Here is a 24,370-nt window from a genome sequence, read left to right on the forward strand (position 1 = left end):
ATAAAGAGAGAGTTAGAGAGAGAGAGAGAGAGAGAGAGAGAGAGAGAGAGAATACAGAAGAGGGCTGAAGTATACAGACCAAAGAAGCAGAGTCATGATTAAGTAACAATCATGTGGCAGTAATGATATTGTTTACACAGACCAATATGGCGCAGACAAACCCCAATCCCCCCACCCCCAAACGCCTGCCTAACACACACACACACACACACACACACACACACACACACACTTTGTAATTGCACAATATCATACCTGCTATATATAAACTACAGGAACAGAAAGTTCGACTTGCACAATTCGATTCATTCTGTTCTTACACGTGTCCCTAATCTACATGGAAACTACATGCTAATGTGATGAAATACATATGTCCCATATGGGAGACTGGTGTGGTGGCACAGTGACCTACAGATGTTTAGAAAACAAAAGAGAAGTTGCATCTCACTTTTCAGACTGTGATTATTTTGTATTAAAAAAGCTTAAAAAAAAAAATCCGTTTTTCTGTTCTTTCTCAGACATTTTACTTCGTAAACTGATCAGTAAATGTCAGTGAAAGACAGATTCCACTTGTGTTTAGAAAACTATAAACTTGATACACAATCAAGGTTAAGTTTCCTGTCCTCATTCCTCAGCAGATGGCGCTGTATTTCTCTCTCTCACATACATACTCTCACTCACACACACACTCTCACTCACTCACACACACTCTCACTCACTCACACACACTCTCACTCACTCACACACACTCTCACTCACTCACACACACTCTCACTCACACAGACACACTCTCACTCACACACATACTCTCACTCACTCACACACACTCTCACTCACTCACACACACTCTCACTCACTCACACACACTCTCACTCACTCTCACTCACTCACACTCACTCACACTCACTCACACTCACTCACACTCACTCTCTCACACTCACTCACACTCACTCTCTCACACTCACTCTCACTCACTCTCACCTTGTGAGGACCATGTAAATATTAGCACGGCTTATAAATGCTATGTTCACACCTAAATCTAACCCTAAGCTTCACAATAATATCCAAAAGTAAGTGTTCTAAATAATGATTTCCTCCTGAGGACCAACCAAATGTCCCCACAAAGTGAAGACATTGTTATATATTCCTGTGTCTCTGAGGGGGCATTTGGTGTCCACCAAGTAACATACTAAAATATGCCCCCGCCCCTCCCCCCAAATGCGATGTGCACACACACACTACCATTTTTCACAAAACCTCGATCATTCAAATTCAAATCATTCAAATCTATAAATGCGTCGGGGTTCGGAGCCAAAGTTGCAGATGCAAGCTGCCTAGACAACAGGCAGTGTACACTTTTCTTTGCTAAATAGTGCGTTAAAATAGGAACCCAAAGACATTTGAGCTAAAATGGTCCAAACATGATTAACTATTACTCTATTCAATCAAAATCAATGTAAACAACTAAGTTCATAAATCTATTAGAAATGAATCAATAATTTAGTCATTTAGATTCAAGAGATTTGTCTTATGAAGAGAAGGTTAATAAATTAATCTAAATGCCTATCCAAGTACAATGAAGACTATTTCTGAAAAACTATGCATTAGATTGAGGTGAGTGCATGTGACCGCATCAAGTGAACATGTTCTCTAGCTACAGAAACACAGGACTGAGCAGGCTCGTGTGTGGGACCGCATGTGGGACGTGAGAAAGGCTTTCAAACAGACTGCAAAGGAAAAAACAAAACTGTGCTCCATTACATGAGCAGAGGCAAGCCTAAGCTTTGAGAGTTTTGACATTGCACAGCAGAGAGACACAGACACCTGTCCACTCGTTCAGGCCTCACAGCAGTCCCTGGGTGGAGGACGCAGGATGGCTCCCTCTGCTGCTCTGGTGTTCTACAGGAGGGAAAGCGAGCGAGTCGTCTAGTCGAGTCCACTGTCGGTACGGTAGCTGGTGTGGTGACCATCTGCTGTCAGCTGAGTGGTTTCTGTAGCTGAGGAAGGCTGCACCACGATGGGATCTCCGTCTGAAGGATGAGACACGGACAACACGTGCGATTACTTTCGTTTGTTTCAGCCTTTTCATTTTATTATTAATCTTTGGTAGGCATCCTAATTAGTAGAAGGGGTGGCTGTGAACTGTCGTCTATTCAGGCTAGTAGCAGTAATTCAAGGTGACTTGCAGAATTGAAAAATGGTTTTGTCACTCACTTATTCTTTTCCACAGAATCAGTGCCCTCAAAAAAAAAAAACAAAAAAAAAAGGCAAAAAAAAACAAAACACAATTGCATCAAAAAATCATGATGCATGTCTTCAAAATAAATTTAGCTGTCCTAACTTCTAATAGAATAGTACAAAATTTAAAAGATCTGTTAACCAGAAAACCTTCCAAACTGTTCCTTGGTAGTACAAAGAAACTGGATGCATGCTTTTTCTGTTTGGTCATTAATCCAGTATCGAATGTGTGTGTGTGTTTTTTTTTGGGAAAACAAGGCAACGCAATATATATTAAGAACTGGGGGGGTGAAAACTTTTGCACAGTACGATTGCTGTAAAGCATACTGGGTGAGAAACACGTAAATATCTATTGTATCTTCTAAAGGAAGGCAAAAAAACAAACAAAATAATAGCAATTTACACTGATCACCCTGTTCAAAAGTTTACACCCCCCCTTACATGTATAGTTTTGAGAATCAGGGGAACGTTTGCATCTTTTGTAATCGTTGCGTAAAAGTTTCTTAGTTGTCTTAAGTAAGAAAAGATGGATCTCAACATCATACAGACTCTGTTAGAAATGGGTCAAATATGAAGATGTTGGAAAAGCAAATAATGTGCAGGAGCTGGAGAAAGAGCAGTGGGCAGTTTAATCTCACAGCCACGTATTATTGTGGTTCACTGGCGCTACGATTGTGAATGTGTTTTTTACACCACAAAAGAAATAATTATAATAAAGACAGAAACAGACTATATGAACCAAACGTCCAGGGTATGGAGCTAGATCTGATCCACCTCGTATATAAGCCTTAATAAACCCTGACCAACACAACGCTACACAACATGAACCAACAAATGAAACACACATCCACCCTCTATCTACTGCCACAGACTTTTGGGAGGAAAAGCCTGATAAGGTGAAAAGCCTGATCTGTGAACTCCTCCTTGACCGTTTGTTGGTGAATGTAAACTGAAAAAGAAAAGAAAAGAAAAAAAAAAAAAGGTCTCCGAGCCCTTCTCCGGTGGTCTTACCTTTCTCATCTGCCTTTAACTGAGCCTCCAGGTCCTCAGGGGAGACATAAAACTCAGGATCGTTTTCCATAGGAGGCTGTGGTTTACACTTCCCACAGCAGCAGTTACAGCAGCAGCACAGGCAGCAGCAACAGTAGCAACCGGTCGCAATGCCGCAGAAGATAAACAGCGCCTGTGGATTACAGATTGTACTGAATAAGACACGTTTAAAATAAATAAATAAATAAATAAATAAATAAATAAAAATCTCTGAACCCTCAGCTTATCCGAAACATATCCAAAACATCTGCATATGTATGTGTGTGTGTGTGTGTGTGTGTGTGTGTGTGTGTGTGTGTGCGTGTGTGTGTGTGCGTGTGTGTGTGTGTGCGTGTGTGTGTGTGTGTCACTCACTTTGGCCCACCAGCTGGACAGCACAAAGTATGTGTTAACGTTCTCCTCTCCAAACTGCTCAGCCACGTAGAGGCCGAGAGAGCCGTACTGGTCATAAATGTTGCGTTTGGTGGGATCGTTGAGGATGGCGTTAGCGTTATTTATCTCCTTAAACTTATCTGCTGCTTCTGGGTTATTAGGATTTTTGTCCGGGTGAAACTTCAGAGCAAGTTTCCTAGAATGTGAGTGAGAGAGATAACTTTTAACCTGAACACATGTCTGAAGGTGAATTTTTTCAAGGGTTAAAGTGCCGAAACCTTATCGTTATTATAGGGATTTTTATAATAATGACAATGATGATGATTCTTATTAATTTTCTGCCTTAAAACTGATCATGCACACAAAACAGCAAACTGTATAAACTTCAGACTTTAAGGGACTACTGTGTTTCGCTCCAGCAAGCCCCGACCTGATTGACTATAGTTAAGCAGTGATCAAACAAACATTTTGAAAATTATGGCCATAGTTTTCAAACATTTGTCAGAAACAGAGGTATTAATAAAATCTTTTAATATTCATTTTAATATTAATAAGATGAACAAAATCTATTGTGAAAAAAAATTCCTGCCATACTTGTGTGAACTCCTCTTAGACAGCACATCAGGACTTCACCAAATTTCAGTTAAAATCATTGTCAGACACCAAAAGTTATCCAAAGATTACTTTTATAGACCAAATATTGCAGTGCCAACTGTCAAACGAACGATTGTGTGCGCGTATCGCCTTTTGGCCAACCTTACACCAAACTTGTGTGGATTATAACGATACCTGAGCAGTTTTGAAAGAGTGCCACCTACTGGTCATGAGATGTGTTAAAGTGTTTTATTTTTATTGCTTACAACTACTGTATTATTTGTCCTAGTATCATGAAACTGGTATTTTTAGACTCAGTGAAACATACTATGTTGAATGATACCTTATTTTAAACAGTGAGTTGAGCTGCTGTATTTATAAAGGAGTTCTCCATCTGTTTATCACCGTTTTTCACATTGTGATGATTTCTCTTCAGTTCTCTCAGCTGTACAGTGTATAAGAGCTCGTCTCTGTTCTGATGATGCAGTGCGGGGATTTTGATCACTGTACTGATTAGGCTCATGTAAAACTTATAGGTCACGTATCTACAGCCTGATCAAATGCAGAGAAAAGCACATTTTTTAATTCAAAGGTGTCAAATGATATCTCACATTTGGGGTGTTTATTATTAATATTAAATCAATTCATACATATTTTTGATGCTTATTTGTTTGCAAATTTGGCCATTGCAATGCCCGGCTTTCAAAGAACCACACAAACAATCAAATAGCAAAAACATTTCAAGAGATCGGACTGGCAAGTACAATGCAAGGACTAACAGGTACAACGTTCGTATTTAAGTAACAGTTAGCTAGTATCTCTTTTCTCTTACTCTCTCTCACAAACACGCGCACACAGACACACACACGGACACACACACACACGGACACACACATGGACATACACACACGGACACACACGGACGGACACACACGGACGGACACACACGAACGGACACACACGAACGGACACACACACGAACGGACACACACACGAACGGACACACACACACACACGGACACACACACACACGGACACACACACACACGGACACACACACACACGGACACACACACACACGGACACACACACACACGGACACACACACACACGGACACACACACACACGGACACACACACACACGGACACACACACACGGACACACACACACGGACACACACACACACGGACACACACACACACGGACACACACACACACGGACACACACACACACGGACACACACACACACGGACACACACACACACGGACACACACACACACGGACACACACACACGGACACACACACACGGACACACACACACGGACACAGAGTTGGGTTTCTTACCTGTAGCACTTTTTGATGTCATCTGGTGTAGCATTTTTAGTAACCCCGAGAACCTGGTACAGTGTTTCCCCAGATGTGGAGAGAGCACGCTGTCTTTGCTGGTCCATTACTTACACACACCCAAACACCATACACACACACTCCTTCACAACCACACACATACACTGCTGCCTCTGTTGAAGAGAAAGTCATGACAGAAGACAGAAGTGAGAGTGGGTATGATGACAGCCTGTAGTTCCTTATAGTTCAATTGTGCAGGGCTCAATACTGAGCATATTTTGTCATTTGCAAGATGCATCTCATTACATGACCGCCTGATCCATTGATCCATGTGGTTTCCTTTTTGAGTCACTGGTTTCCTTATGCATCAGATTAAGTTGAGCAATGAGTCAGCGATGTGATTCTGTATTTTACTCAGCTGACTGTTTCAGAGATCTCTGGCTAGAACTTTACTGTTGACTGACTGGTTGTTGATTTATGACAGGTTCATCTTGAGACTCAGGTAACTGATTGCTGCTGTGGCTGTGGATGACTATGCGAATTTGGCCATTTTGTAGCAGTGTCCAATAACACAGAGTAGAATGTCTGCTGTCCAGTCCAGTAAATGATTCTAATCCCATAATGCACCATGATACAAGTGCACAAGCATGGTTCTAAAAGCAAGGTCCGGGCAGCTACAGAGGTCCATGTTTTTTTTTTTTTTTTCATTAGTAGCAGGTTAAACTGGTCAAAAACAAGTATACAATTACAACCTTGGACCTTATTATTGAAATGTTCAGGCTTTCTGACCAAATATTATTGAACAGATTTAAGTAATATTCTTGAACTAATCCTGTGCATTAGGGAAATGAATTTTACATCTAAAGAAGCTCAAATTGTTTACAATCTCTGCACTAGTGCCCGGAGAATTCCCATACTGCACTGCGTCGTTCGGTTTAATTCAATCTTCGGGAAGCATTTTATCCTGAGGCAGAGCTGTTTGATGAAGACTTTCATTTCTTCCGAGTTCACGTTTATGATCAGACGCATGATTACATCATTTATTACACATGATCTGATCTTCATGAAAAGACCAATAGTCTGAACTGAATGAAAACTCTTTTTGCAATACATAGGTGTTTTTCTGTTCCATTATAGTTTTTATTTTTTTATTATTATTTTTTAAAACAATATACTAATTCTGTGTCTCTACTATCTTTCTATCACCATTTCATACATAGCATGAATACAGAAATCAGAAAGCCTTTACCAAATACTTCACAGTAACAGAAAATGGATTAAACCGCATAATAATTCAAAGCTGCTGACAATTATATCTATTAACATCTCACGTTCCAGCAATATTCATGTTAGGATATTTCAGCACGTACTAGCTGTCGGAAGAGAAGTGATTCTTTCCACTGGACTTCTCAACATCAGCACATTTGACCTTTTCAGCATGTGAGAAATTTATTCTGAATTTAACTCCCTTGTCCTTGTCTTTTTTACAGATAGTATTCTATCATTCAATCCACAAGTTTGGCAAAATAAACCTCTTCGACAAATGTACAAATAATGACCTCATATCTCTATAGGTCATCTTAAAAAAAAACATATGATTTCTATTAGAAATGATAGAAATATCATATGGAAATGAAGAACATGGGTAGAAACTAAGTATTCAGAGGTTCAGCTATAAATAGGAAAATGAGTGGAATAGATTTGGAGGCATTATAAACATTTTTGTACGTTAAGTGCATACTGTATCTGTACACAAGTGTTTGATAAAGAAATCTTTGCAGACATCGTGGCTGTTTGTTCTACATGGGCGTACACATAACACGGGAGTCTCCGTATTACTAATGTCACGAGTTCGTTAGCTGCGGTGAACTAACAGGAAATATGTCGACACATTTTGCTTTTAAAAAAAAACAAACAAAAAAAACAAAAAGGAGGCTTGGAGAACTATAATAAATGAGTGAATATTTGAATACTTAACGTTATATGTGTTAACACCTCAAAATGCCCCGAGATCCCTTGTAGAAGACAACAATAATAATAAAAAAAACAACAAATTTTTGAGGAATATTAGATGGACCCAGTAATAGCAGGAAGTGCAGCAATTTGGATTATATAACACTGTGTCTTTAGAGCAAGACAAATATTTTCTATATCTAAAGTCTAGGATGGCACATTTTTTGTTCCCATTTGTACTCATCTAATTGCATAGATGATGAAATTCTGAAAATTACAACGGGGACAAATAATGACTTCTAATTTATGTACATTTCTAGTATCTACTGCATGAGAGGCTCAATACGAAGTGTCTGTATGCAGCCTGTGTGAAAAATGCACTCTGTCAGTCCAGTTATTTACTGAACCTACACTGAACAGATGGCCCGTATTTATCAAGCTTTCCAGAGGAAAACACAGCTTTAATGGAACATCTGAATACACGGTGAGTTATTTCCATCACATTTCAAACACTGCATAAAGCTTTACACTGGGATTTAATCTCAGAGTGCCAATCATGTGTTTAAATCATATACACAGACCAGCCATAATATTATATCCACCCAATATTGCGTATGTCCCCCCTGTGACACCTCAACACTTCTGATCCCTGTCAAGGCATAAAATCCACAAGATCTCAGAAGGTGTGCTGTCTTATTTGGAATCAAATCCTTAGCAGGAGATCCTTTAATTCCTGTAAGTTGTGAGGTGAGGTCTCCATGGATCGGACTTGTTTGTCAAACACATCTCACAGATGCTCAACTGGATTTGGATCTGGGAACTTTGGAGGCCAAGTCAACATATTTAACGCAAAACATTCCTGAACGATTTTTGCAGAGTGTCAGGGAGCATTATCCTGCAGAAAGAAACCAATATGACGGAATACCGTTACCAGTAAGTTGTGTACTTGGTCTGCAACAATTTTAAGGTAGGTACAAAGGTGTCAGCATAGGCACTCCATTCCACCCCATAAGCTGCAAGCTCTCATGTACTGTACAGTATGTGCTGACACCTATATATTATAGCCAGCATTAACTTCTTCAGCAATATCTGCTACAGTAGCTCTTCTGTGGAATTGGGCCAGACAGGCTAGCTTTTGCTCTGGACGTTCATGATCCTGTTGTTGATTCCCCGATTGTCCTTCCTTGGACCACTTTTGGTAAGTAGTAGGTGCTTCATACTGGGAACACCAATCAAGGCTTTGGCGTTCCCAGTATCAAGGTCCATCACAGTTTGGCCCTTTTTAAAGTCGCTCAGATCCTTACACTACATTTTTTTCCAGCTTCCATCAACCTCAAGAACCGACTGTTCACTTGCTGCATAATATTGATTACTGTAGCGAGATATTATTATATTTTATTGAATAAGTCTGTGTGTAACTACTACACATGTATCTTTGACATTACCATAAAATGACAATAGACAGTTTTACTGAAGCTTGAAAAGCTTGTAGAAGAAAGAAATCATTTTGTAGGTCTTGTACATGAGGAAGCCATTTTCCCCATTCATCTTCCACTGCGTTGCTGTGAGCTGGCACCCTGAGGCTAATCACTCATTCGTAGAGCATTAGCGGATTAGTTCTAGTGTACCAAGTTATTTCTGTCACCTCTCCAACCCTGAGTGTTTCTTAATACTAGAAATAAAATGAGAGAGAGAGGGAGAGCATTTTGATTCAAAAAGTCTTCTGCAATGTACTGAGTTTTGGTTTAAAACAAATCGCCCCACTTAAAGGCAGGGCCACCGATTTTTGAAAGCCAATGTCGACATTTGAAATCACCAAAACAAACACACCCCTAACCCAAATGGGCCCCACCCCTGTATTGATAGCTCCGCCCACATATACATACGTAACCCAGGCAACTGGAAATGGAAAGAAATGTGTCTATCATAGCTGAAGGAAAGAACAATACGATTGCAGATAAACAAACAAGCAAAAATGACACACAAGCATAATCATGCAAAGGACGGCATATATTAGTTCTGTGTAACAAAGCAAAACCAACGTTCTTAAGTAAAGTTGGCCGCATATTCACAGATCGAGTTTCCCGAGTCACTAACTCCTGAGCTAAACGCTGTTACTACACAAAACACGGTTGTAGCTGCCTCTCTACATTACTACGATAGAAAAGAGGTGTTATTTGTGTAGTAACAGCGTTTAGCTCAGGAGTTATTGACTCGGGAAACTCCAATCTGTGAATATGCACCAACTTCCCGCTCCTTCAGTTCTCTCCTGTGCTGGAAAGCTGATCCTATATTAACACGGGTCCTGCTTCTTGCCTTATCGTAAGCCTTTCTTCGCTTTCTTTCTTTGTTTTTATCCTCCAGGTCAATGTTAAAACCGCTTTCTTCTAATGTCACACATGCGCAATGAACACTCTCTCCGCCCATATAGACAGGCCCCGCCCCTTTCTGCTCATTAAATACACGTTCGTTTTGATTTTTGTTTTGATTCTTGTTTATTATTCGGCCCGACTCAGTTTTCTGAAGCATTTCTCAAAAATCGGAGACCCTGCCTTTAAGTGCCATGTTGTTAAGGCAAAAGTAGATAAAGTGGTGATGGCAAGAATTTTTCTGGAACAAAGTAATTCTTTTGATACAATCACCACTTCTTTTCATCAAATAAATACAAATGATCCATAAATACACACAATTTTACAGACCAGTTTCTTCCAATGACCAATGGACCATTGCAATAACAATTCATGCTGTTTCTAGGATAGATTCTGGATGTGTTTACAGGTTCTGTGATGTACCAGAAAGCCTGACTACTATAAAGCAGTTGGGAGTGCTGCAAGGTTCCATTTTAGGGCCATTTTTGCCAGTCAATACATTGATGTTTTTCCATCTGTATGATTCTTTGCAGAGTCAGATGAATAAATTTATATTTTACATCCTCATGGAAAAGATGCATGTATATTCAGCTTTCTATTAATTATAAAGTGTTACCTGAGGCCATCCTTAAAAATATTTTGGTTTGCATTAACAGTAAAAAAAGTAGTTAGGAAGGTAGGTCTATATATTTTTCTTTTCAATTTTCAATGAAAAAAAGTACAATTTTGGTGATGGTGATTACGTAGGTATGAATTAAAAAAATTAGCATATCGTGACGTCACTGACTGGGTCTTCAACCGGTGCCTTCGGGCGCATCATTGCAAACCCCATTTGCAACCGACAAGTTAAAGCGGTGTCGAGCTGTTTTAATGAATTTTTTAGATGTATTATGGTGCCCGAACCCGTATGACTTTGAACGTTGACCGCGAACATTGTTTACTGCAGCCACAGCCATCATTACCAAGCACAAACCGTTGACTCCGACAGTGAATGCGAGTGTGAGACGAAGCGAACACACAGGCCATAGTGTGACATCTGGTAAACATAGATGACGTCACGGGTCTTTATTCAAAAGAAAAAAACGTAGCCTTCGTTTGTATGTAGGCCTAGGCAATTTATATATTTACAGTACTTACTAAAATATAATTAATATTATTTTATTGCATTTGTATTAGTTGTTTGAAGAGTAAAAAAAAAATTGTCAGTCTTAACGCAAATTTAGAACCGGCAAGTCGGTCGGACTTGAAGCAAAAAAAAAAAAAATTGAGTCGGTCCTAAATAGGGTCTGTCGGGTTACGGCAAACAAGAATATTTTTAAGGATGGTCTGACCATCACACTCGTTTTTTTTAATGTACCCATTCAAAAACAAGGGGCATTAACACGCAGTTTGCCTTTTTATTAACATCGACTTTTCTATTTCTCCACCAGATTTTGGTGCATATCTGTGGGGATTTGCTCATTCAGCCACAAGCGTGTTAGTGAGCTCAAACAATGATGTTAAGTGAGGAGGCCCGGTTTGTAGAACAGCTTCTTAATTTCTCAATCAACCCTAAATGATTTTTGATACATTAGATTATTCTGATGACAAGAAATATTTGTTAATATATATTGTTAAATATTTGTTAAATATATATATATATATATACACATACTATATATATATATATATATATATATATATATATATATATATATATATATATATATATATATATATAAAAAAAGCCATCTGGGATGTGGTAGCTTAGTGGTTAAAAGTGTTGGACTTCTGATCAGGTGGTTCCGAGTTCGAATCTTGTGTCCACTAAGCTGCCACTGCTGGGCCCTCAAACAAGGCCCTTAACTTGCTCATTTGTACAAAATAAGATAAAAATGTAAGTCACTCTGGATACGCATGTCTACCATAAATGTTAATATACAAGCCATAAAAAATCTCTAAGATTTCTCATCGCTGCTGCGGTCTACTAGAGTTAAGAACTACTAAACTTTCAGAATTAAATGACAATCAGATTTTGTATTTTTTTGTTATTTTTTCATTATTTTACACAGAACTAATATTTGTTCATGGCTGAAATTGTAATTATAATGCGGTCATTCGATTTTACCCAAACAATTATATTATTTATATTGTTGTTTATCTGTGACTTCAGATGGTTGTTTTTTTTTAGGCAACATGCACACTGATTATAAGTTTTTTAAAAATTAAAAGACAAACATAAACCTTATTTGTATAACAGAATTTTTTGGTGACAGTCCACGTCATAAAAACAGATTCAAAATGAAATAAAAATAGACTTAAGAATAGAATTACAATGGAAATACAATTGAACTGCACAAGAAGGAGGAGGGAAAAGAAAAAGAGGAAATCTAAAAAAATAACATATGAATGCAGATGGAAAGCAAAACAGAATGATTATTAAGAATTTAGTACAGACTCTGTACAATAAAACTGTGTGCAATGAAGATTTTTGCAAACAAGCAAACAAAAATACAGTTGAGGTACAGAAGCAGGTGTTTTTTTCAAATGCCCAGAAAATCCTAGTTCTACCAATGTCTACTAATATTATAGAATACTTTCAAAATCAAACCGAGGACTGGAAAGTCAAACAATCAGAACAATCAGAACGGATACAAAGAGGCAGGTTTATTTTCAGCATCCACCAGAGATTTGCTGTAAACGACTTGTGGAACTGAGCACAACAGCACTATAAATACAGTGCGGTGTGAAACAGCGAGGCAAAATGTCTTTTTAGCCCGAGACTATAGCCAAGAAAAGACATGCAGAAGATCAGTGAGAGTCGTGTTCTGTCGCAGAGGTGCACGGCTGCTGCTTTCTTTACTGCTCGTATGGTGGGCAGCCATGATGATCATGAAGTCACTTGCAGAGCTCTGGCTTGAGGATGACCCGTGTTCTTGACTCCGAATTCCAAGTTGTGTTGGAAATGAGAAACGTTATGACCTTTAGACAGGTTCAGCAACAGTTCCACCACTTTCTTTCCCTGGCACTTTTCTTACTCATTTGCCTGCCCTCCTCCTCCTCCTCCTCCTCCTCCTCCTCCACCCAAATACAGACAAAATCCAGTCTCAGTTTAGGACTTTTATTTTGAACATAATTCAGAACTAATACTATTCTGAAACTAACCTGCTTAAGTTAAACAGTACATAAATACATATAAGTAAATACATGAATACACACACACACACACACACACACACACACACATTATATATAAATGTATACGCACATATTCAGTACACCTGTACCTGACCTCTCTTAGCTCTATTGGATTATTTCCCTCCTCTGCATTGTCCCTTCCTTGTTTACGCTGTCCTATGCCACTCTTTATGTGGGCTGAAAGATGAGAGCTGTGCACATGGTTGAGCTTCTGCCCTGCTTTGAATCAACTGTTTGCTCTCATGCCGCACTGGCATGAAAATAAACACGGTTCTTTGGGAGTCTGTCATCTTTACACACACACGCGCGCGCGCACGCACACACACGCACACCTCAATACAGAGCTCTTTTGAATCAAAGGACATGGTGCTGTTGCATGTCTGCACCCCCCACCACCCCCACCAACCCCAATGTCATCTGTTTCTTTAAACCTGCTTAAAATACAACCGTTTTCAGATAAAAGTACCTGAATGGCAACATCCGGAATTCAAAGAGCATTCACAAAGCCATGACGAGATTTTTGTGTGAGGGAGCAGATATCTGCAATACAAGAAAACACACTTCCACTGCAGTGACACCAGCCGTTGCCATGGTTATTAACACGGTGGCACGTGTGTGGATGTGTGAGGACGGGCAGAGGGGGAACAGCCAGCGCTCTAAACAGAAATTAAAATCTCGAAATTAAAAACCCGACTAGCATAAGCTGTGATGTACTTAAATGTCAACAGAAACATAATATTTGTTGGTATAATAGATTCATGCGGACACTCTTTCTGGGGTCTAAATATTTTTAATCCCCACACAGAAGTGAGTTCATCAGAGTAGGGAAAATTGCTTTCCTGTGAGTTTTAAGGCCAATGAACCATTACTACACTTAACTGTTAACCGAGCTTCACCTAGCATGTCGTTTTATTCTGTGAGACATCAGCAGGCAGCCGAACGGTGAAAAAAACCCCTGAGTGTCTGTTTATTATATGTTAATTAGGACTATACCAATATTGACAAATTGGTAGTTAATTCAGATTTATTCCTTTTAATAATGTGCCACTAAAAACATTTTCCTGTATCTACACTTTAGCTATGATGCTGAAACCAATCGAGGGCGACATGTAAACAGCGCTGTACGATCAGCTAGCGTTAACGTAGTCATTATTAAAGGAAAGCTTGAGCCTTGGAGGTGAAATGCTGCTATTTTTTTTTTTACCTCCTTGCTGTTATCCTTCTACAGCTCCTGAGGCGAGCGTTGCAATTTTCTGTCTTTAAAACTAGATTTGTTGGACAAAAAAAAAAGTTTTTAGACAAAATATTGCAAACAAAACATAAAAATAAAACCTAAATTTTAACTTTAGCCATTTAACCACACCGGTTTTTAAATTAAAAGCCAACACAATCATTTATTAATATAATAAATTCTACACTTGATATCACTTTAGGGTTAAAATTTAGATCTTATCATTAAGTACATTATAATCAAGAGTAAATTAAAAGTAAGTAATACAATATTATCTATAATTTATTTTTGCCAGTGGTGGCTCTAGTGGTTAATGTTGCGTTTGTAATGTCATGTAATGTGTTTGTAATGTACTGTAATGTAATGTAATGTAATGTAGTGTTGATGTTTGGGGTTCAAGTTGGGATATGTGAAGAAAGACTTTGCTCACTGTGCTGTAATGTAGATGTGACAAGTGTCCAGGTTTCTGCCAAGCTAACGTTACTTTTAGAGGTGAAAGGATGATTGTGAAGCAAAGACTGCAATGTTTGAACGCCAGAGATCCCAATGCACACGTCCCATGGAGTTAAAAAGCAGGCTGTTCACATTAAACCGGTTTATTCGTGCAACATTAGAATGAATCATCTGCACTTTCACAGCTTAACTGACACTCAATATGGACTATGTAGTTACACAAGCATGTTATAATCGGTATTAAAGAGTTCTTTTGTAGATTGTTAAAATGACACCCATTCCACACCAGTGCGGCATTTTAGGGACACCTTTTTGGGAGAATTTCTACATTTATTAATTGCCTGATTTTACTATTTTGAATGTGTAGTACATTTTAATTACAATGTTAAACATCTACTATATTAAAATCTACGATATGAAACAATACTAAACAATTTTTTTTTTTTTTTTTTTTTTTTTCAGTTTATACAGACGACAAGCGGATTGTTTTGCATTTGCATTCAAAATATTCTGAGAATCAAATCCTGAAGCCAGTATTGTGAATCGAATCGTGAATTGAATCGAATCGTTTCGTTACGGTCCAAATCATCTGCCAAGACGTCAGAGTTGAAGAACAACTTTGGGCGTATAACATGAGCGCAGCGTGTATTAGAGTGCTGTCCTTCTACATATAGTAGCTGCATTTATGTTTGGTCCGTCTGGTGCTGCTAAACAAAACCATGGTTATACACCACCATGACAGTGGTTGAAAAATCGTGACTTCATTTGCTAGACCACTGGGCAGGTTGGAGGTGCCAGGGTTCTGTATTTTGTTTGTTGGAAAAAATCTGACTAGGTCTAAGATTAGTAGCTATCGTTATGTAATAAATGATAGTGAATTAGTTCATGTGTATTAATACAGACTGAGAGAAACCTATAACTAATACAGCTCATTACGTTTGGGTCTTTGGTACTGTAAATACCAGCAAACTTTCAGCTACGTTATGTTTTGTCCTCACATCCCACAGAAGGATGTTGTTTTGTGTCGGAATTTTCTGCTGACGACTTATATTTTTATACTTTGTGCTTTCTTTGCCCGTCTTCATCAGTTTTCACGTACTGGAATATTTCTGAATAGATGATCTGTCATTTCTACACTCAAAACAAAGCCTCCTAGTAAAAATCACTCATCGTACAGTAGTGCAGCAGGTCGAGGGTATTTAGATGCAGTTACGTCACACCTCGGGGAAACACACAAAAGCAATGTTTTTTTTACGTTTACAGAAAGCAGGGTTGTTCTTTAAGTGATGATAATAATAATAGCAACAACAAAAGTAGTCTAGGCAAAAACATGCCGATTTGTCCATGCTTGATTAAGGTGAGGCCCGATCCTGTTCAAATCGTGATGAAACGAATGAAATGAAAAAAAAAAAAAAAGAATAACAATATGGTCATAAAAGTAACGCACTACAAAATGTACACAGTGTTATGTTTGAGAACTTCACAGTCACTGTGTGAAGATGCTAGCGGCCAACCTCCAGAGGAAAAAAAGGCAGGATGTGAGATGTTTTTTTTTAGCTCAGCCTATAATATCACATCACATACATATCAATGATTCAATGCCTGAGGTTTGTAAAGAGGCTAAAGAGGTGCTGTATCCGGCTTTGACGGCTCCTGAATAAAACTTAAAGCAAACAAGTTTAAGCCGTCGTGCGAGTTCACATTAACGTTTAAGTCCATGATAGACAATTACACGACTTGCAAGAGTCAAATGCACGATTCGTTGAACTTCATTTTATAACGTTCATGTCAAACAGAAAAAAAACCCCCAAACAAACAGAAAAACAAGCGATCTTAGTGACTTTAACTGTAGCATTGTTATCGGTGGCAGATGGGCTGGTACAAGCATTTCAGAAACTGCTGATTCCTTGGTAGGAAGGTTCACACAGTTAAAAAAAAACAAAAAACAAAGCAACATACAAACAAAAAACATGCCTTGTTGATGATGGAGAGTGGCCAGACTGGTCTGAGCTGATAGGAAAGTGACGGTATCTCAAATAACGACTCTTTATAAACACGGTGAGCAGAAAAGCATCCCATGTCAAACTTGGAGGCAGAATGAGCGACGACAACAGAGAGAATCCAATCCTGTCAGCTAAGAACCGAATCGGCACAGGATCACAAAAACTGAAGGGATAAAGCTGAGGAAAAAAGTAATAAAACTTTTTGATCTTTTACTGGATCTCATGACAGATGACCTCTGTATTGGTTACTGATTGATGATTGCATCCGATCCTCTACTACGATGACAATAATGTAATAATTTTTTTTATTCCCTCAAAATGTTTTAAAAATTTCCCTAGAAACGTATTACAATCACAATTTGTTGTTACATTTGATTTCTTTAAAGGACATGGGTAAAATATGGATGGCACGAGAACAAACACATTCATTTGGCTCAGAAATCACACCCGGCTCATCAACACCAGCTTTTCACCAGCTGCGTCCTCGCTTCCTGACAGGGAGCATCCGTCTTCCTGCACTGGCACGTTCTCACCCTTTTTCCCCAGTTTTGTCCCAGTTCAACTCAATTCAAATCTCCTCCTCTGACTCTTTAGAAAACATTTTATCTGTATATATATCGTCTGTCAACATGGTCTAGAAAACAGAAAGGACAGAGACTCTCAAACTGTTAACGGCCATGAAGCCCGTCCAGTGTTAAACCAGCTTATGATCACAGTACAGATTTATATTAGGGAATAATCCAATTATTCACAAAAGCCAAACCACAGTTCCACTGTGTTAAAATGTAGATCGTAATCTACACAAACCCAACAATGTTACTATAATAATGTCTCCCATCATTAATTCATACATAAACAGCCCCCTCAAACTTATTGGAATGTTAATTCTAATTCCTGTGTTTTTGTTAGACACTGAACACACTTGGGTTTGAGATCAAAAGTCGAAGATTATATTATAGACCAGAATTTCAGCTTTCTGAATTTTCTAATATCTACACCAAGATCTGTTAAATGACTTAGAACATGACAGGAACATGTGACTGAAAAACCCCAAAACACCACAAGGCAGAGAAGAAGGTATCACAACCAACCAACTGAAGATGACTTGAAGAGAAGAAATACAGACGCTGTATAACAGAAACAATCCATGAATTCACAAGTCCACAGACACGTTCACATCCGTTGATGGAGACTTCAAAGCACTTTTGTACATCGCTCTGGATAAGTGTGTCTGCCGAATGCCGTATGTCAAATTTACAGAGAAGTACATCCAATCTAATTGGGAGGAGCTTCATCAAGCAGCAAAACAATGATCCAAATCACACACAACATGACAAAGGACTTTATCAGGAGTCATTATCAGTCTTCAATCCAACTAGGCATCATTTCACTCCCTGAAGAGAAGAATGGAAGGATGAACCTCTCAAAACAAGCAACAACTGGTGATGTCAGTGGTTCGCTGGCTTGATGGAGTTCATGAAAGTGAGGGATATACTGTATAACCAAATACTAAGTGTTATTATATGTTCAATAATTTTGCTCACCTAAAAACTTAGTGGTCTTCCATCAAAAGTACAAGGTTTGGAGTTGTTTAACACGTACAGATATAAACAGCAGGAAATAAAAGCTGAAACTGTAATCTATCATCTCATATTCAGTTTTTGAGCTCAACACCAATAAAAAGAAAGTGGCTGTACATAACATAATGTGCTCTTTGGCTGCATACCGCAGATCATGCTGTTATAACCAATAGGGTTTCAAATGGGGAACTTCACTACTAATCTTTAAGCCATTAATCAGCAGCATTCACACAGGATGAAATCCTCTACAATATTAAGGCCACTCATGAGATCTGTGCCTATATAAAACATACCTCATGCTGGTTGTTCTGTTAAACACATTTTGCCATTTAAACTGACTATACAGATACATAATATAATCATTGAAATATTTATTCAATCTATATCTACAGGCTATATGTGAGAAGAGAAAACTACAGTGTACATAAGCCACAGCACTTAACACATACATTTTCTTAACATTTTTATAATCTGTGTTGCTGTTGTTGTTGTCTTTGTGTACTGGAAGATGATGCCACTAAAACAAACTCCTTGTATGCACAAGCTAACTTGGCAGTAAAGTTCCTTCTGATTCTGATTCTTATATTAATAACACAAGGCTGGTATATTCTTCTGATTATAGTGTGTGACTTTAGTGGGACATGCTGTAGTCTAGTTTAGAGTTAAATTGGAGCAGAAGACTTGCAAAGAAAGTGACGTTTCTAGTATTCACACAAATTTTATATATAAACATTATAGATATATGATTATCTATCTATCTATCTATCTATCTATCTATCTATCTATCTATCTATCTATAAAACATTATAGATATATGATTATCTATCTAATATATATATATATATATATATATATATATATATATATATATATATATATATATATATATATATATATAAAATGTGTGATTTATATGAGATTATTAAATGTCCACTGTTAAATATTTGAACACTATATTTTACATATATTTTGCTCACAGGATTTAGACGACCAGCTGGAATTAGAGAGCTTAATCTGTCCCCACACAGGCAGAGTCCCAAATCACGTCTTACTGCCTTCCCCTAAGCACTTCAGAGTGTGAAACACTAGCTTCTGCGCCATATGCAATGTACTCTATTTAAAAACGTAAGGAAATGTACGATGATTTACCCACACTGTCCATATTCGTCAGTTAGCATCAGTTTGTTTTACAAGGCTAGTGATCAGCGCTGCTCCATAATCCAATCCTATCTTAAATGCTACTGCTAGCTAGTGAAGGTCCATGATTTGAAACGCTGTACTTAACTACATCCGTGGATTCTCTTACCTTTGGAAGGAAGATAAACTTGTCAAGAGGTCGTCTGTGTCTTGCTGGAAATACTTTCTGAGTTTCTTGTTTTGTGTTCAGGAGGCGTTATTCACACATTCATGTACCGGAGATCATAATCGCTTCACCTCGCTTTGGAGGAAGGACTCGTACACTGACGTCAGGGGCGGAAACACAGCGAGGGAATCCGTTTTCCCTACGACTGGAGCTCTTGAACACACCACGTGATGCTCAGTTCACAGCGCTCCACCTTGTTTCCAAATAAAATGAACCGTATACAAGAGAAAAGTCCTTCGGACCATCTGGCTAAACTGGCCTTAAAGCATGCAGAAATTGACATTAAAGTGTCAATGAGTAAAACAGAGGTTAAATGGATAATTGCAAAAGAAACAAGAAAGAAATGGCAGAAGGAGTGGGATAGTGGAACAAAAGGTAGACACTTTCATCATGTTCAAGAGAACGTAGGGCTAGAAAGAAGAAAGTTTGGCAACAGGAAAGATGTTTTAATGTCAAGACTGCGTCTCGGACATCGTGCATTAAATCAGGGTCTATATAAAATGGGTAAACATGAAAATGGAAACTGTGATAAGTGTGGTCAAGCAGAAACAGTAGAGCATGTACTTGCATATGCAGGAGCAAGAAATAAATGAATTCAAGCACTACGATCGTTTGGTATAAATGATTTCTCCCTTCGGGTTCTATTAGGAAACGAATCAAAACAGTTTAGGATATTCCAGGAATTAGTTGTTTTCTTAAAACAAACAAAACTGATCAATAGAATTTAACATACAGTTGTATTAATAATTTTTATTTTAATTTTTATTTTATTATTTTTATTTATTTATTTATTTTTCTTCCAAACCATTATGCGCTCCACACTCCAGTCCAGTATGTGGCGGTAAATGCACCTAAAGTTGGTTTGCCATCCGCCAATAAAAATAAGAAGAAGAAAAGTCATTCAGCTGTGCAAGCAAAGATTACACACACCTCTGATTTGTTTGTAACCGGGCTAATGAATCAGCTCATCATGGAGCCCAGGCATTTATCATATTAAATATAAATAATAGCTTTGCAGTAGTATTGTTCTACTGTTGAAGACTGAGAAAAAAAAACATTGCCTCAGATTCCTGTTGCTGACCAAAAGCATGGAGCCTTATGGAGCCTTGTGTACCCTACTGCTATTGTAGCTCATCCACTTCAGAGCTCCAGGTGCTGTGTTTTTCTGCTGACCACAGATGCACATTGAGGTACACTTGACTTCCTGTCAGCTCAAATGACTATTTTCCTCTGGACTCTTTCATCAAGGTGTTTGGCTGAATAACTGATGTTCATTAGATGTTTTGTTTTCCATCTGTTGTGTTTGAAATTTCCAAGAGATCAGCAGTTTCTGAAATACACAAACCAGCCTGTCTGGCATCAACAAACATAACACACTCAAAATCACTGACATCACTTATTTTCCCATTCAGATGTTTGATGTCAGCATTAACTGAGACCTTTGACCTGAATGTTTACCTATTCCTAGAGCCTTGCCCAGGAATACGCCTATCTATCTATCTATCTATCTATCTATCTATCTATCTATCTATCTATCTATCTATCTATCTATCTATCTATCTATCTATCTATCTATCTATCTATCTATCTATCTATCTATGCACATGAAGTGAATTGGGTGCATCTGGCAACACGCGTAATCTCGTTAGTCACGAACTCTCGCGAGATCACACGCGTTGCGGCCCTGTTAGCGTGTATTACAAGCTGCTGTTTAGCAGTAACAGGTAAAACTGAGTGACGCTCACTTTGTCAACACGATTTGTCCGCTTTTGTATTTTATAGCGTGGTTAATGTTCAGTATGTCGGCTGATTAGCAGTCTATAGTTAGTGAGTATTGGTTCAGACGGGAGAAGAAGCTCGTGTTTGTGTTGTGGAGAATGTGGAGGCTTCAGTGTTGTTGTTGCTGCTGAAGGCCTGAATAATCAGTGTGGTTGTCATGCTGAGCTTAAACTATTATCAATTCAATAACAAAAACCTTTTAAATTGTTTGGCAAAGCGTTTCATCGTGTGAGTCTTATGTTAAGGTGTTTTGTTATTATTGTTATTATCCTTATTATTATTATTAATATTGATTTCTTCTATTATTATTATTATTATTATTATTTTCTTCTATTATTATTATTGTAATTAGTATTATGGTTATTAAATTGTAATAGGTCAGTTGAAATAGTTTGAAAGTCAGCACTTATCATTTTTATGATATATTTATCATATAAGTCATATGATGAAAAATATCCAGTTTGTTTCCAACAAAAAAGCACCATGGCTTAATAGAATTTCAGTAGAATGCAGCCAGTGATTGGACAACTAACTAACTGCCTAACTTTTTTATTTATTCTTCAAGACCCCAATGATGAGTTATGCTGAAAAGCCCGAGGAAATAACTCGTGAGGAATGGATGGAAAAGCTCAACAATGTCCACGTTCAGCGGGCGGACATGAATCGGCTCATCATGAATTATCTGGTGACAGGTACTCACTATGTGTGTGTGTGTTTAATCATTTGTTCTTTATTATTTTGAACAGCTTAAACCTTGTACACAACCTCTTTATTTTTCCAGAGGGTTTTAAGGAGGCAGCAGAGAAATTCAGACTGGAATCAGGAATCGAGCCAAGCGTCGACCTGGATTCACTAGATGAGAGGATAAAGATCAGAGAGATGATACTGAAGGGCCAGATTCAAGAGGCCATTGCACTGATCAACAGTCTGCATCCTGAACTTTTAGATACTAATCGCTACCTATACTTCCATCTCCAGGTTAAAAAAAAAGCTAAACTTATATATGTCCTTGAGGCTTTTACCAAACAAACAAAAAAATGATATGAATTGAATAAACACTGCTTTTCACATCGTAATCTACTAGAGTTTTAGAATTATAGTAAAACCCAATATAATTTCTATCACAAGTGTATACGTGTCTGTGTGAAAATAAAACGTCCTTCTCCTCATTTCTTTGGTGTGCAGCAGCAGCACCTGATTGAGTTGATTCGCCTGCGGGAGACGGAGGCGGCGCTGGAGTTTGCGCAGACGCAGCTGGCTGAGCAGGGCGAGGAGAGTAGAGAGTGTCTGTCTGAGATGGAGCGCACACTGGCACTCCTGGCCTTCGATAACCCTGAGGAGTCACCGTTTGGAGATCTGCTCAACATGATGCAAAGACAGAAGGTGACTTTAAATTTTTAATTTAAAAGTTAGGGACCTTGGAGGTGTGCGAAATAAAAACAACTCAAATAAAATTGTAATGGAAATCACAAACAACATTGGAAATGCCATAATGAGTATAAATAATGGCCCCTGGAATCTAATGAGAAGAAATTAAATTCCTGTAAACATAATGTCCATCAGCCTTTTTTTTAATATCAATATTTTGCCTGTAATAGAAACATATACCTATTGGGTCTGTGGCATTTGTTCTACAGTTAAAGGCATGGCTCGTTTAAAAAGTTTTAAAACTAAACCCCTTGACTAGCTGGAGTAGAGTAGACTAGCTTCTCTTAGACTTTCTTTAGTTATGTTTAGATTAGTTCTCTTGTTCAAATTTTTGTCGCTTGTCTGGTGGTGTTTCTTTTGACTTTTTTTAGATAATTAAATATAACAAGATTTAAATAAATGTGATTAAATAATCAGGATTTACCCAGTAAGAAATAATTGTTGTGTTATGTATTTATTATCGTTATAGTTTGGTCTTACAGTTTTTCCACCGATTCACCGCTTGTGTGTATTCGTAGGTGTGGAGTGAAGTAAACCAAGCTGTCCTGGACTACGAGAACCGAGAGTCGACACCAAAACTGGCAAAACTCCTAAAACTTCTGCTCTGGGCTCAGAATGAACTGGACCAGAAGAAGGTCAAGTACCCTAAAATGACTGATCTGAGCAAGGGCATTATCGAGGACCCCAAATAGAAAGGAACACAAGTGCTGCTCAGATTTAACGCTGGGTGGGAAACAGAATGGACATTTTTGCCTCCCCTTTCACTATTTATATTCAGTCAGTGACTGATTTTTTTTTTCTTCTGTTTAACATACTTCTATTTGCTATTGCTTATCAGAGACTTTTTGCATTAAATGGGTCGTGCAAATGGGAATGTTTGTATTTAAGATCTGATTCATAGCCAAAACAGGAACACTTTTGAACACTGACACATCTGTTCTGATTTTGTTACCTCTGTACTTGACACAGTGAATTGAATCGACTTTTAACCATTGTGTTTTGAAGAGAATTGTTGTTCTGTCTACTTTGTCAAGATCATCTTTGTTTTACGGCAGATCATCCTTACGTGTCAGTTAAACGTAACATTCAGGTTTTCCTACCTCATTCTTGGATCTCTGTCCACTCGAGCGTGAATCATCGCAACGGGACTGATGAAACAGACAACGGTGGAACTTTGTTTCTGTAACTTTATTTGCAGTGCAAAGGACTGTAATTAGCAAAAAAAAAAAAAGACTAACAAAATGTATTAGAGAGTATTCTGGAGGATCATCTGCTCTGTAAATATCTCTCATTTCATTGCCTTCTATTTTCCCTGCTCACATTGTATATTATGAAGAGTTCAGTAAGGTCTCGGATGCTTTAAATAAGTATTAAATCTTTTTTTTTTTTTTTGGATATTACTGTACAGTTTGTAAAGCAGCTCTGTTTGTT

General features: G+C 38.1%; 2 protein-coding genes across 7 annotated transcripts; one reads left to right on the top strand and one right to left on the bottom strand.

The window, feature by feature from the left end:
* Positions 1-474: 474 nt before the first annotated feature.
* On the bottom strand, positions 475-19,875 carry dnajc5ab (DnaJ (Hsp40) homolog, subfamily C, member 5ab). Of its 3 annotated transcripts, XM_027145046.2 has the most exons (6): positions 19,676-19,875; positions 14,307-14,367; positions 5,604-5,776; positions 3,643-3,856; positions 3,250-3,421; positions 475-2,030 (listed from the first exon to the last, which is right to left on the bottom strand). In XM_027145046.2, exons 3-6 carry the CDS (start codon positions 5,708-5,710, stop codon positions 1,927-1,929), a joined length of 597 nt encoding a protein of 198 aa, XP_027000847.1. In that variant the 5' UTR covers positions 5,711-5,776; positions 14,307-14,367; positions 19,676-19,875; the 3' UTR covers positions 475-1,926. The 3 variants fall into 3 exon arrangements, with proteins under 3 accessions (XP_027000847.1, XP_027000846.1, XP_047662731.1); XM_027145045.2 differs by lacking the exon at positions 14,307-14,367 and having other exon boundaries at positions 19,676-19,873; XM_047806775.1 differs by lacking the exons at positions 14,307-14,367; positions 19,676-19,875 and adding an exon at positions 5,910-5,930.
* A 764-nt stretch (positions 19,876-20,639) lies between these two features.
* Positions 20,640-24,330, top strand: gid8b (GID complex subunit 8 homolog b (S. cerevisiae)). Of its 4 annotated transcripts, none has more exons than XM_027144629.2 (5): positions 20,640-20,922; positions 22,077-22,203; positions 22,293-22,489; positions 22,697-22,894; positions 23,458-24,330. In XM_027144629.2, the coding sequence occupies exons 1-5, from the start codon at positions 20,911-20,913 to the stop codon at positions 23,629-23,631; spliced, it is 708 nt and encodes a 235-aa protein (XP_027000430.1). In that variant the 5' UTR covers positions 20,640-20,910; the 3' UTR covers positions 23,632-24,330. The 4 variants fall into 4 exon arrangements, with proteins under 4 accessions (XP_027000430.1, XP_027000431.1, XP_027000433.1 ...); XM_027144630.2 differs by lacking the exon at positions 20,640-20,922 and adding an exon at positions 21,315-21,456; XM_027144632.2 differs by lacking the exon at positions 20,640-20,922 and adding an exon at positions 21,574-21,756.
* The last annotated feature ends 40 nt before the right edge of the window (positions 24,331-24,370 follow it).

This window comes from Tachysurus fulvidraco, chromosome 23 (assembly GCF_022655615.1).
Source record: "Tachysurus fulvidraco isolate hzauxx_2018 chromosome 23, HZAU_PFXX_2.0, whole genome shotgun sequence".
NCBI lineage: Eukaryota > Metazoa > Chordata > Actinopteri > Siluriformes > Bagridae > Tachysurus > Tachysurus fulvidraco.

Coding starts and splice junctions, on each gene's coding strand:
- dnajc5ab (XM_027145046.2), bottom strand. CDS start 5,710: ATGGACCAGCAAAGACAGCGTGCTCTCTCCACATCTGGGGAAACACTG. Junction 3,422..3,642: donor TGTCCAGCTGGTGGGCCAAA/GTGAGTGACACA, acceptor TGTAATCCACAG/GCGCTGTTTATCTTCTGCGG. Junction 2,031..3,249: donor GTTAAAGGCAGATGAGAAAG/GTAAGACCACCG, acceptor CTCATCCTTCAG/ACGGAGATCCCATCGTGGTG.
- gid8b (XM_027144629.2), top strand. Junction 22,204..22,292: donor CATGAATTATCTGGTGACAG/GTACTCACTATG, acceptor TTATTTTTCCAG/AGGGTTTTAAGGAGGCAGCA. Junction 22,490..22,696: donor ACCTATACTTCCATCTCCAG/GTTAAAAAAAAA, acceptor TTTGGTGTGCAG/CAGCAGCACCTGATTGAGTT.